General features: G+C 40.5%; 1 protein-coding gene across 2 annotated transcripts; it reads left to right on the forward strand.

Moving 5' to 3' along the window:
- The first annotated feature begins 483 nt into the window (after positions 1–483).
- On the forward strand, positions 484–7,712 carry wipi2 (WD repeat domain, phosphoinositide interacting 2). 2 transcript variants are annotated; one of them, XM_032587560.1, is made up of 12 exons: positions 484–734; positions 1,406–1,488; positions 2,046–2,215; positions 2,294–2,390; positions 4,170–4,267; positions 4,437–4,529; positions 4,631–4,701; positions 4,850–4,957; positions 5,622–5,786; positions 6,064–6,171; positions 6,257–6,354; positions 7,260–7,712. In XM_032587560.1, exons 1-12 carry the CDS (start codon positions 661–663, stop codon positions 7,370–7,372), a joined length of 1,278 nt encoding a protein of 425 aa, XP_032443451.1. In that variant the 5' UTR covers positions 484–660; the 3' UTR covers positions 7,373–7,712. The 2 variants fall into 2 exon arrangements, with proteins under 2 accessions (XP_032443451.1, XP_032443449.1); XM_032587558.1 differs by having other exon boundaries at positions 485–734; positions 4,850–4,963.
- Positions 7,713–13,944: the final 6,232 nt, after the last annotated feature.

The raw sequence follows: 13,944 nt of genomic DNA on the forward strand, positions 1-13,944 counted from the left end.
ATGTAAAATCTGCCCTTCTGACTGAATTGAATTGAACTTGAAGGATCGTGTATCAAGGATTTATCAGCAAACACGCCAAACCAGTCTGTTTGTGGATTAATAAAGTTGGGTCTAAATATATTATAGTTATCGCCTGAATTTAAATGACACATCAAGAGCCCAACAAATTTTCTAGTTCATTGTCCACCACAGATTAGGAGGATTTGTGTGATTAATGTTGGACGTTGTATGCATTACTACCCATCCTAAAACTCCTATATGTGACGGTAGAGGGCGCTGGTAGATCAACTCACAAATTACGTTACATTGTTATATTTTCGATAGAGTCATACTTGTAATTCATCCTCTTTCTCTTTTCGCTGCTGTAACACAGACGTACGTTTTGAATTTCGCGAACGGTTAACATTTATTTTTTTTAAAGCTATTTATTGTCACTTTGTGACGTTGGCCCTTTAAGGGAACTGAACGCAGTCTTCCACTGAGCATGCGCGCAGAGGGTCAGCAACATCCCCAGTGAAAAACAACAACAATCAGAACCGTGGGGCTGGAAACGGAGATGGCCCCGTGAAAACGCAACACTTACACTTATTTCATTGAGACAATTCCAGTCTCGTTGCTGCTATTTTACCAGAAACTTTATATGTCGACGGTGTCGAGCCCATGAACCTGGCCAGTCTGAGCGGGGATGCTGGCGGAAGCCAGCTTCTCTTCGCCAACTTTAACCAGGACAACACGTAAGGCTGGGCCGGGGAGCGAGTCCGGGGATGCAGCGGCCTGTGGGAGCTTTCAGGCTAGCTGACGTTAGCTCAGTGTGTAGCTGCCAAGGCTGCGTGACATTCAGGACGGGGTTTCTCACTGTAACATTCAAAGTAGCAGTCAGGTTGTTAAGGAAAACATCTACATAGGATTTTAAGGCACTGAAGACTAGCTTAGCTTGTTAGCTAACGTGATGCTGTAATATCGGGGCTAACTTTAGCCACAATACATCGAAGTTAGCCTCCACAGGGATTATTAGGGTGTCTAAATGAAGGCTGCAAATGTTATTCATTACCCGAAAGCTAAAGTGTGTAAAGTTATAATTATGTGGCGCGTTTCAGTCCCTCTAATGATGAGTGACCAACATTTTCAGGAGCCGTTGGATCTAGTCTTGCTCGCCGCATTTGCATTCGTTCATATTAGGAAATGGGAGAACCGTCAGCGGGGTTTGTTCAGCTGAATTAGCAGCGGACAAGCCTGGGTATTATTGCAAAACCGCCTCAGTCGGGTGACAAATGTCGCAGTGTGACAGCTAACTCTGGCGTATCCAGTGACACAGAGACAGCGGAGCTCCGTGCAGCCTCCGTGTGCCGCTGATGCAACGCTGGGTCACTTGCAGCTGTCTGTCCTCCTCCCGCTGTTCCTGCAGGTCTTTGGCTGTTGGCACCAAATCAGGATACAAGTTTTTCTCCTTGTCGTCTGTGGACAAATTGGAGCAGATATATGAATGTAGTAAGTATTGTGCGAACTTTGTTCTTTCTTTATTTCTTTTTTTCTTCCCCCTCCTCCAGACTGTGTTTCCCAGCAGGTTATCACTCATCACACTGCTGCTCAGTCATATGTTTGAGTAGATGTTCTCAATGCAGTTTGTCTAGACAGAATTGAATCACCAACCCATTAGTAGTTTTTTAGTTGTTTTTTTTAAACTAAAATATTAAATATCTTGTAAATCTATGCTTTGACATCAGGTATTTCCCTTCTTATTAGATTTAAATTGTATTATGTAATTTTTTAAAAATCCTTTTATGTTTTGCAAAAGTATTTACAGCTTTTTAACGTCACAACCAAAACTTTCACTGAATTTTTCTGAGAGTTTAGGTGATAAACCAACATAGTGTAGAAATATCACACACGGTTTTACTTTATTCCTACTACAAATAAAAATGTGTAAATATGTTGTGTGCAAGCCCCATTTACTGTGAAGCCACTAAATAAAGTCCAGTGCAACGAAACGCTAACTCTGAAGAGTTCGGAAAAAACCCTGGTTTTCTGTGCGTCCGTCTCCGCAGCTGACACAGAGGATGTGTGCATCGTGGAGCGCCTGTTCTCCAGCAGCCTGGTGGCCATCGTGAGCCTGAAGGCACCCAGGAAGCTCAAAGTCTGTCACTTCAAGAAGGGAACTGAGATCTGCAACTACTCTTATTCAAACACCATACTGGCTGTGAAACTGAACAGACAGGTAGGGGAAATAAAAATGACAACACGGTTAGTTTTGAATTTTGTCAGTCTTGTTGATGTTGCCGTTGTCTCCCTGCAGAGGCTGATTGTGTGTCTGGAAGAGTCGCTTTACATTCACAACATCAGAGACATGAAAGTGCTGCACACCATCAGAGAGACTCCACCCAACCCGTCAGGTCGGTTCACACGAGCTGGATTAAAAACGTATTGATTCAATTTGCGGTAGAATGAAAATGGATCAGTTCTCCTCCATTAAAAGTTTACGAGAATCTGTTAGAACCAGGAACTGATGTGTAATTTAGGTTATATATATATATATATATATATATATATATATATATATATATATATATACATACAGTATATATACATACAGTATATATACATACAATACAGACCAAAAGTTTGGACACACCTTTTAATTCAATGAGTTTCCTTTATTTTCATGACTATTGACATTGTAGATTCACACTGAACTGAAGGCATCAAAACTATGAATAACACATGTGGAAATATGCACTAAACAAAAAAGTGTAAAACAACTGAAAATACCCCTTATATTCTAGTTTCTTCAAAGTAGCAACCTTTTGCTGTGATTACTGCTTTGCACACACTCTGCATTTTCTTGATGAGCTTCAAGAGGTAGTCATCTGAAATGGTTTTCACTTCATAGGTGTGCCCTGTCAGGTTAATAAGTGGGATTTCTTGCCTTATAAATAGTCATGAAAATAAAGAAAACCCATTAAATTAGAAGGTGTGTCCAAACTTTTGGTCTGTACTGTATATGTATATATGTGCGTGTGTGTGTGTGTCACAGTAAATTAGAATATTATCAAAAGAGAAAACTTTGACCACTTGATAGTGGTATTAGCTGTAGCCTATCCAGCTGCAGTTGACACCTTGTCAATGGGAAATTTACTGAATTTATGTAATGCTTTTACATAAATTCAAAGTGCTTTACACAAAAGTCACATTCATCCAGTTGTAATCACAAAGGCGCACACATTCATACACTGAACCCCAAAATGGCCACCTGTAGAGTTAGGGACACAGATACATGAAGCTGGAATTCAACCCATTATCTTCAGATTGCTAAAGGGATTTCTCTACCCACTGATCCACTGTCAGAATCTCCCCCCAAAATCGTTTTTGTTTTTTTTAAAAGGTTTTATTGGCTCTAGTGGCCTTTATTTGATAGTTAATTGACAGGAAAGTGGGTAATGAGAGAAGGGGGAAGACATGCGGCAAAGGTTGCCAGGCTGGGAATCGAACCTGCGACAGCCGCGTCAAGGACTAAGGCCTCCTTATGTGGGTTGTGCTTAACCCCTTTTTCCTTCCATTAAACTTTTTATTGACGTACTTGCATACAGAACTCTGCAAACTGTCCATGTCAGGCCATAACATTGAAATAACATCTCTGAATTGATTTTTTTTTTATTATTGCTCTTAAGAAATATTCAAGTTTTTAGTGAAACTGAATGTTGGATTTTATTTAGCAGTAACCCCCCCCCCACCAGAAATAAACACTTGTAAAATGTCTCACTTGTCATGTAATGTATTTGTAGAATGATTGTATTTGAACTCAGTCGACATTCACATTGCAAAAACACATAATTTTACTATAAAATAATTTTGGTCCAGGTTTTTGTTCAAATATGTTAGTAAATTTGAAATGAAATAAAACTAACTGATAAGTAACTTTTCGGAAAACCAATAGGAGCTTGTTACAAGTCAATAATTCCTTAATATTGATGGAAAAACTACTAGTTATTTGTAAATTAATCTGCCAGTGCAACAACACATTTCCCATTTATAATATCAAGACGTAGCACTAGAAATTAAACCAAAAATACTTAGCAAGATTTTCTGTTTTTGCAGGTTTAGATTTAAACTACTTAACACCTGCTTCAGTTTTTCTGTAGTTCATCTTTTTTTTTTTTTTTGCTTCTCTGCAGGACTGTGTGCTCTCTCCATCAGCAACGATAACTGTTACTTGGCGTATCCGGGCAGCGCCACGATAGGGGAGGTCCAGGTGTTCGACACGGTCAACCTGGTAGGGGGAACCGACCCGGCTCGAGCAGTTTGGTTTATGTGGCTGAAATATTTACACACACTTCTTATCTGTAACGTTCGCGAGTCTAGATGGCATCCGTTCGGTTTGGGTCTCTCTGCATGAGCTCGCTCAGCTTAAAGTAAACACGGGCGTGTTTTGTTTTCCTCAGAGGGCAGCCAACATGATTCCGGCTCACGACAGCCCCTTAGCGGCGTTGGCGTTCGATGCCAGCGGCACCAAGCTGGCCACGGCTTCAGAGAAGGTAATTTGTCTGACGCGTCTGGAGGACAGACAGAGGAGGCCTTGTGTTCGCTTCCTTTTTTTATCTCAGCCTGCCTCCTGTGCGTTTCACTTCCCTGTCAGGGCACGGTCATCCGCGTCTTCTCCATCCCAGAGGGACAGAAGCTCTTTGAGTTCCGGCGAGGCGTCAAGAGGTAGAGCACGACTGAGATACCTGAGCGGTTTGCTGGTTGGGAAGTGAAAGAGGAGTCGAGCCTCGGCTGTGTTTCTGCGCCTGCGCATGTTTCCATTTGCTGAATCTGTGTGTGTTTTATTTAGTTTTTTTTTTGTTGTTGTTCTCAGGTGTGTGAGCATCTGCTCGCTGGCGTTCAGCATGGAAGGCCTGTATCTTTCTGCCTCAAGCAACACAGAGACGGTCCACATTTTCAAATTGGAGACGCAGAAGGAGAAGTATGTGTAAGTGCCCTTTGTTTTTCTCTCTGTCCATTATTTTAACCCTTGGGGGAAAAAAACACAGTGCCTCCTGAATGTTTCACCATTCAGTTAATTTACAACCACACACGTCAGAAAGATGATTAGTAAGTAGTTTTTATTATTTTTTATTTTTCTACATGTAGAATCTTAAACTTGTCATGTGCATTACTTCCCATTCCCCTTAGTGAACTCTTTGGTGGTCTTTACTAAATTTGCACTTGTGGAAACTCATGTTTATGCTCATCCTTTCCAAAAACAAGTGCAGCTCAGTCAGAATGAACAGAAATCATCTCCAAACATACATTTTCAAGTCTTGCCTCGTGGACTTTGACTAGGCTTAGACATGCTTTGATCACTGAAGCTCTGGTTTGTATGTTTTGGGCCGTCGTGCTGCTAAACGATGAATTTTTGCCTCAGTTTCAAGGTTTTTTTTTTGCAGCTTCTGACACGTTTTTCTTATCAGAAAACTCCACATTCTTTACCCAGCCCTGGAAGAAACGTGATGCTGTCAAGTAAAATAAAATAAATAAATCATAGATCACATAAAATCCTTATAAATTATAGCAAAAAAAAATCAAATAAACACTTTTACAACAAACTATAAACATTCTCTGTTTCTTCCACCCCCCTCCCTTTCCAGGCCGGCTGAGGAGCCGACGACATGGGGGGGTTACTTGGGGAAGGTGCTGATGGCGTCCACCACCTACCTGCCTTCACAGGTCACAGAAATGTTCACCCAGGGACGAGCTTTCGCCACCGTACGCCTGCCCTTCTGCGGACACAAAAACATCTGCGCCTTAGCTGTGTGAGCACAAACGAAACCTCTTTTAGTTGCTTTGAAAACCAACCTGATCAGTGCACATTTCCCTTGATGTTTACCAGGATTCAGTTGCTATAATTATTTGAAGAAAAATGTTTGTAAAAGTTGACTGACTTCCGTTTCTGATCTGCCTGATAGTGTAAGAGCTGAAATGCAAATGAGCAGGGAGATGACCTAGCTGCTCTGTGTGTGTGGGTGTGTGTGAGAGAGCTGCAGCAGAATGCTCAGCGGGTTTCTGACGAGCCTCCGTTTTCCAAACCAGGATTCAGAAGATTCCCAGGCTGCTGGTGGCAGCGGCCGACGGATATTTGTACCTGTACAACTTGGACCCTCAGGAGGGGGGGGAATGCACGCTCATGAAGCAGCACAGGTGAAGCAGAAAGGCTGTTACATCCAGCAGACTGTGGGAGTTTATTTACTTATTTATTTTAACGTTTTTCTGTTTCTGCACGCAGACTTGACAGCAGTGCCGAACCTCCCAATGAGATCCTGGAACAGGGCTCACATGATCGCCCCCTTGTGGCCCAAACCTACAGTGCTGCTGTCAGTAAAGGTAATTTAGAAATCTGCAATTCACTCGGAACTGTTCTAATTTACATTTTATACCAGTAAATGCCTTGAAAATATACTGGGGACAGGATCAGATCAGATGGTGGCGCTCTGTGTAAAAACAAAGACGGTGTCATAGCTGGAACTGTGCGATAAAATGTAGGAGGAATAATTTATCTTGTACTTTCATGCTTGAAGCACATATACGCACACAAAAGGTTTTGGTAATGTATGTAATGGAATTTTTCACACTGTAAGATTTAGAGAAATCCAACCTTTTTGAGAACATGCGTTCATTTATTTTCCACTGCTTTTTCTACAGTTCAAATGATTCATCACGATTAATCGATTTATTGAAATAATCGTCAACTAATTTAGTAATCGATTCATCGCTAACTGGAGTATAGAGAATCGAAAAGGGCCATTTGCTGAAATAATAACACAATCAGAGCAGCAATTAACTCAAAACTTTACTAAAAAGAAATTACATTTTGCATTTGAGATGAAAAAAATTAAAAACAACTGTCTGTAAATTTGTTCTACCCTATTAAGCACGCCTGGCTATCTAATTATAAATCTGCAAATCCAAAAAACAATCAACAGATCAGCCCTCTGCTGTATTATTGATGCTAGAAGTATTTTTTTAGCTGGAAATGCCTCTTTTGCTAAAAATGATCAAGCGTTCACTAAATGAATGCCATGTTGTTGCATTTTAGATATTTTCTTATGTACAAAACGAATTGAATTATTCATTTGCATCTCTTAATGTATTTCTAATTGAAACGCCTTAAATTAAATGCTTCCAAATCCGCAGAATTTTAAAAAATAGAAAAAAAAAATTCCTACCCTGCGTAACTTCAATTCCTATTCTCACTTGTCCCGATTGCGTCCGACTCCCTCGTCTCCTAGGTTACTGCGAAGAGCAGGGCGCGGTGGGAGGGGCGGGGCTCGAGGAGGACCTGAACGACTTGCGCCTGGAGGAGGAGAACGAGCAGCCGCCGCTCATCCTGGAAACCGACTGACCCCGACAGAACCCTAAAACCCTCCTCCCGACGTCCAGGGGCCTCTTCTGGTGCTGCTGTGAAAACACCAGACACGACGAGGGGCAGGGACGGGATCAAAGGCTGGGGGAGGCGTTCAGGAACCTGCCTTTCAGTCTGTCTGTCTGTCTGTGCGTTGTTCGGTTCACATACCAATCACCTTTCTGCCCCCCTCTCCTCTCTCCACTCCTCCTCCGTCCCCTTTAGTTTGCCTGTGCGGGCCAGAATCTGGAGCGTTTTGCATGTACATGTGCCAACTGCTACAAAAAAAAGAGCAAAAACAAACCATGCTTCATTGTGAAACTGAGCCCCCCCCCCCCCCCACCCCCCCCCCCCCACCCCCCCCCCCCACCCCCCACCCCCACCCCCACCCCCCACCCCTGTGAGCGTGGTCGAACAGAAAGAGTAAAAAGAAAAAAACACAATGTAGCCGTGTCTCATTTGGTGGACACGTATATAAATGCAAGCACTGTGTACAATGAAAGTGATTGTGTAAGTGCCTCTCTGTTTTTTTGTTTTTTTTATTTCTGTTTGGAAGGGGAGGACATTTTTAAAAATCCGTCGTCAGCAGGCCGACGGTTCCCGATTGTCTGGCGCAGCATCCGTCGGGTTTACCAATGTTATTTTATTTTTTTCAAAAAAAAGGAAGATTTGAAAACTTCCCACTTGAGACATTTGTGCGCTTAGCTGAGACTTTGTGTGTGTGTGTGTGTGTGTTGGGCATGTACAATAGCAAAGCATCTACCCTCTTTCCATCATCCAAGCTCCTTCTCTTCTGCACAAATCGGCTGATTCCTCTCTTTTTTTTTATTTTATTTTTTAAATGACTGATAATATTGATGGTTTTATAAACAAACAAAAAAAAATCTTCTTAGCTAATCAACCCAATGATGTGTCGTGCGTATGCAAACATGCATGGTGTTGTTGACGTGCTACTGTGCCCATCCATCGCAGACATACGAGCAGAGAAAGACGGTACGGCGTCGGCCGCAGACTCTCCTTCTCCTTCATCCTAATCTGTATCTCTGTACCTTACTAGATGTGGTCAGATTATACCGGCCCTAATCCCAGACGTCCCTCGCTGGGGAAAGAGCGGTGAAAGTGGATGTTTGACCATAAAATGGGAAACGGTGGACTGAAACTTTGTTCTGAAGGTCGGGCTGAGCCTCGTCATCCGGTCCAGGATGCTGCATGATTCCCAGTTTAATCCTTTAGCGGTCCCAACACCCTCTACCAAGGATTAGCCCCGGGATTATGGAGCAGCAGACATTTTCTAATGATTTTGTACAAAATGTAAAACGTTCATCTGAAGGTAAAATGAAAATAAAATTCTGTATTGATGTATACGAGACGTTGCTTTTCTCTTGCGTTTCATATAAACTTGGAGGGGAGGAAAAATCCAAGTTGACCCGCAGCAATGATCGGTTGTGCTAATTTAAAGGTTTCAGAGTTTCAACTCCCATTTTACTGCTGCAAAAATAAAAAACTTCTGAAACGTTCAGACAGCTACATGCTAAAGTTTAGGGCTGAAACAATCGGATTTATTGTGATTTATCGATTGTTGAAAATATCAAATCATTTAGCAGTTGTTTGTTATGGCTTTCTTTTTCTTTTTTTAAGACAAAATGTAATTTGTTGAAAGAGCAACATGGAGAAATTAAGTCAAAACTATGCATTGCATTTTAAAGTAAAAAAACAAAACAACTTTGTATGTGCAGTCTGACAAAGTAGCAAGTTGAGCTTTTCACATATTGTTGCTAAAAGTTATTTTTATTTTTTTTGCTGCAGATACAAATGATCAATTGTTCACTGAAGGAATAAAATGTTTATTTTCTTGTTGAAAGGGAACTCAAATTTTTGCATTATATGTGATACTAGTATTAAAGAAACTTTTTTATACTAGAAATATAGTATAAAAATGTTTATACTAGTTTAAAAAAAACTGAAGATTGTTTGAGTAATCGATTACTCAGACAATGATTAGTTGCAGCCCTTCTGCAGTTAAGTCTAAAATTATTCGTAGTAAATATTAGGCAAAAAGCCTTTCCAAACTCAAAGACTTGAAGCTCATCACCAAAAAAAAAACAAAGAACGGTGACATGCAAAAAGTTGCTGAGCATTTATAGTCCACAATGCCTTTTTTTTTTTCTTCTTTTTGTTAAATTGTAAACAAAAACAGTTAAATTTGCTCATACTACGTTCTCACTGCCAGACAAACTTCTTGGTTGAATGAAGGTCATTTTAAATCTTAACCTCACCGGGGTGTGAATACGTTTTGGCCTCATTATATCGTCCTCAGTCGTAGCAAGAGTTATAATGAAATGCAGAGGGTTCAGCTTCAACCGGCTCGGGTAAGCTGGGAACAAAACATCAGCCTCCAGGCATGTTGACAAAGTAATTGTTCTTAGGGTAGGTTAAAATAACATGACGCAAGTTATTTTTGTAATAAACATCAGCCTGAAATTGACACAATGGTCTTTAATTTTTTTTTTTATTGTATAATCTTGTAGAAACTGCAATATATTAGATATCACAATTCAACCAAACTATATATGTATAGTAGGGAATCCTTTTCTATTTGTTTCTATGCGTCTCGTTTGTGTGAATTACAGTAAGAAATCGCAGCAGCTTCATAAATAATACATATTTTCTCAAATAAATTTTGTATTCGTTGCAGCTTGACATCCGTCTATGCATGTTAATGTTGCTTTTCAACTTGTATTACTAATATCAGTATTACTACTTATATCTATTCATACTTGGATACTTAGAGCTACATAAGCAACAATTTCCACCCATTTCCAGCAACAATAGTTATGCAGCCTAGACTACATGGATGAATTTATACATTTATATCTGATACTTTCCCTGCAGTGTTTCTCTTCAGTGTGATGAATCCTGCATGTATTCCGGAAAGACAAAAAAAAAGAAACTTTTGCACGAGTGCAAACTCATATGTTGCTTAAAACTCAAATCATTTTGTTTATTTCTTTTCTGACAGGTCTTGTTGCTCATTTTTACTGTTTTCCATGTCATCGTCTGCTCTTTAATTCACACACTTGTGACGTCCATTCTTCTGTAGTTGATCTCAAAGTCACAGATCTCTCGGGTTTTTTTGTGAGAATTTGAGGAGAATACAATTCTAGGAAACTTAAAAGCAACTTGTTTTCCTGAACAACGTACATTTATCATGGTATCTTAGAAACGGTCAGTAGCTGCATTTCCACGTTTAGTGTGTCCACTATTGTGAAAAATCGCTGCTTAGCATGTAAAAGTGCCTCTCTTGCTTGTAAAATCTACCAGATTGTAATGACATCCCATCAGATTCAGTCTTGAACTCTGACCTTTCCAAAACTTTTAATTTTCCTCTCGCATTTTTCCCCTTAATTTGAATGTTGAAATTTAGGTTCAGTCCGTCCAGATCATGATTCTGCCTCCACTGTTTGTCGGTGCTCTTTTGGAGACGCTCAGTGTCATATTTAAAGACGTGGGAGATCCCACCCCGATGTTTTCCTTTAAAGAAAACACGTCTTTTCTTGTAATCCTCCTCTCTGGTCCAGACGTACGTAGAAAACAAAGCGTCCACAGTGGAAATTCCTGCAGTTCTTCCTGTGTTGCCATCAGGTTCCCGGACCGGTTTCATTCCTGTCTTGTCATCAGCTTCAGAGGAACATGAAATGTTACTGTGAAGTACCTGCTGTCCCGTATCATCGCCATTATTTATGACTCTCCTCATTGTGCTGCTGCATAAAACACGATGTGAAGTTTTTTGGCTCTTGTTCTGACTGAAGTGTTAACACAATGTGTAATTAACGAAGTACAGCTCGAACCAGGAACTTTGATCAACGCCCAGAAAAAATGAAACAAGTTTTATTTGAATGTGCAAGATGATCAACGGCGAGAGAGCTACTTCAGAGTTGAGTGGACTTTTTTTTTTTTTTTTTTGGGGATCCCTCTCCTGACTGATACGTTTGTACAAAGCGGTCATTTTGATCCTGTGTGACCTCAGCCAGCGAGGATTTCACAGGATGAAATATACGGAGAGAACAAACGCATGCACAGGGAAAACATGCAAAATCCATGCGGAAAGACCCCGGGCCGGGAATCGAACCCAGGACCTTCTTGCTGCAAGGCAACAGCTCTTCAGCTAGAATCATTACAATTGTTTCTATATAGCACATACAGCAATAACGAAAGAGTGTTTTCAAAATCACAAGTTTACATAAGGAATGATTACTATGTCTTCAAACAACGAGGGAAAGCCCAGGATGATGTCATGACTTTGGAAACTTCCGGCAGGTTACATCTGAGTTAGCCGGAGCCGTACCTGGAGCGCACTACTTTCTGGTTTGACACGGTGGGAAGGTAATAGTTGTAAAAGTAAGTATTTTTTTAAAAAGTAACATAGACATGACGGGAAGGAGGCACGTTCTGTGACCCAGAGAGAATTTTGTTTTGGTCCGAAATGTGCGAATAAACCCCAGAGTAAAAGCTAAAGACTTTGTGTCTATGCTGGCTGAAGCTGGTGAGACCGAGTCATTGTCCACAGCGAACCGTTTCCGGTGTTACCCGGTCCCGACTTGGGCTGAAAGGCCGCCCAGCGAAGAGGAAGCCATTACTCCCAAAATAAGAAAAGCAACCAAGCTACTGGGAGAGCACGAACATTCCTCCAGTCATAAATTTCATCCTCTACCATCACCTGCATCCTTCAAAGGACGCACTCTGGGATTCCTCGACTTCCTGGTGTTGCACCAAAATATATCATCTCCACTAGTAAATCCCGTCTGAGAAAAAAAAAAGAATATAAGAACGTAACATTGTTTGCTAAAAAAAAAAAAGGATACCAAATTTATGCGCCCAAAAAAGCAAAAAAACAAGCGTTACAGAAAAAGTGTAACACTGATTAAATATGCTGGTGTAAAACTTTAGAAATAAATGCTCACTGAAACATAGCTGGAGGACATGTCACATATTTAGTTTTTTTTTTTTTTGTATTTTAATTGTATTTTTTTTTTTACATTTTTACCAGCTGGGTTGGGGACTGCGGTTGGAAATGAGCACATAGAGATAATTTCCTGGTACAGTGCATCTTTCCTCTTGTGGCTAATATATATTTTGTACATTGTCCCGGTTTCAAATAAATAAATCAGAATGTAAAAATCAGACCCAATGCAAAATAACAAGGCACATTTTACATCAAGGAAGTACAGTTTAACTTCTGTGAGGATATACAAGCATGTTGGGAAGAAAAAAAGGAAAGGGGAATTACTATTAAGAAAAACCTTCCATTATTTATGTAAGACTTGGTGACCTCCAAGACGCCACACCTGGCCATAGTGACCTCTAGAGATTGTTTTAATGCACCGTACTGCTCACTGTTCATGGTGGCAAAATAAAACTAGGTTATTGTTCAAGCAGTGGCATGTGTGTCATGGCTTATAGGCAAATGCTGCTTCAACTACATTTATCTCAAATGGTTTGCTAACATGTACAAGTAAAAGTGTCATGTGTGCTTTTCTTAAAAGTAATTATTTATTAACAGATTGTTGTTTTTTGTTTGTTTTGTTTTGCCCTCTTTTGAAATAACTCATTCAATGTTGGGATTTTCACTCACTGAAGGGAACATTTTCTTTGTGAGAATAAATTCACAGTACGGACAATAAATTATTTACACAGGAACAGAAGCAGTTAGATTCTTTGAGTTTCAGTACCAGGATCCTCTGGAGTTTGTTTTGCTTTTTACATCATGCCATTGAGTTTCGGTTTCGAGTTGAGTCCTGTGTTTCTGTTCTTTTGTTCCGTTCATTAGAGTTTTTCCCCTTTGCCTCCTTTCTGTTTTGATTCTGTGTTAAACAATGTTCTTCCCTTCTCCCCCTCCCTTCTTTATGGCTCCAGTAATCATCCCAGTTCCTCCTGTTGTTCCTCCTGGTGGTTCTGTCTTCTTCTCCGTGCTGCTAATTCTCATTTTCGTTGCTTTTTGTAGCTTCATTCTGGCTACCTTGTGCCTGTTTTTGATCTCCTACCAACAACAAGCACAGAACGCGTGCATCTAGAGTAAAAGATGAATCCATTTAAAGGTTCACTCTGAAAACATGATATATTTGCAGCCTGTAAAGTTTTAACAAATTTACAGCCAGCAAGTTGACTTATGACTTTATTCGCTGTCATTAAAATCAATAGCACTGCAGCTTCATCAGCCTCACCTACGAGTTCTGGCTTTTCTCCCAAACAGAGGCCGATAAAAAATGAAATCTCCCTACCTGACCCGACTCCACAGAAACGGTTTGTCAAACATTTCACTTTGGTTCTAGTAGTCTCTTCGCATAGCTTCTGTGTTCATTTTTTTAAAAACCCTGCACATAAAAGGAAGGCTGTGTAACCTGTACAACTGGTACAGCCTGATCCCGACTAGCAGGAGAATGAAAGTCCACTCAGAGGTCCAAACATTGGCACCAGCCCACCTGAAGTGGATTTAAAGGATGCAGAGGAAACCTAATCCTCACAGAACTTCTGAGAGAGGAAAGGGAAGAGTTTGGAACCAGAGGAGACTCTCG

Source organism: Xiphophorus hellerii, chromosome 16, assembly GCF_003331165.1.
Source record: "Xiphophorus hellerii strain 12219 chromosome 16, Xiphophorus_hellerii-4.1, whole genome shotgun sequence".
Classification (NCBI taxonomy): domain Eukaryota; kingdom Metazoa; phylum Chordata; class Actinopteri; order Cyprinodontiformes; family Poeciliidae; genus Xiphophorus; species Xiphophorus hellerii.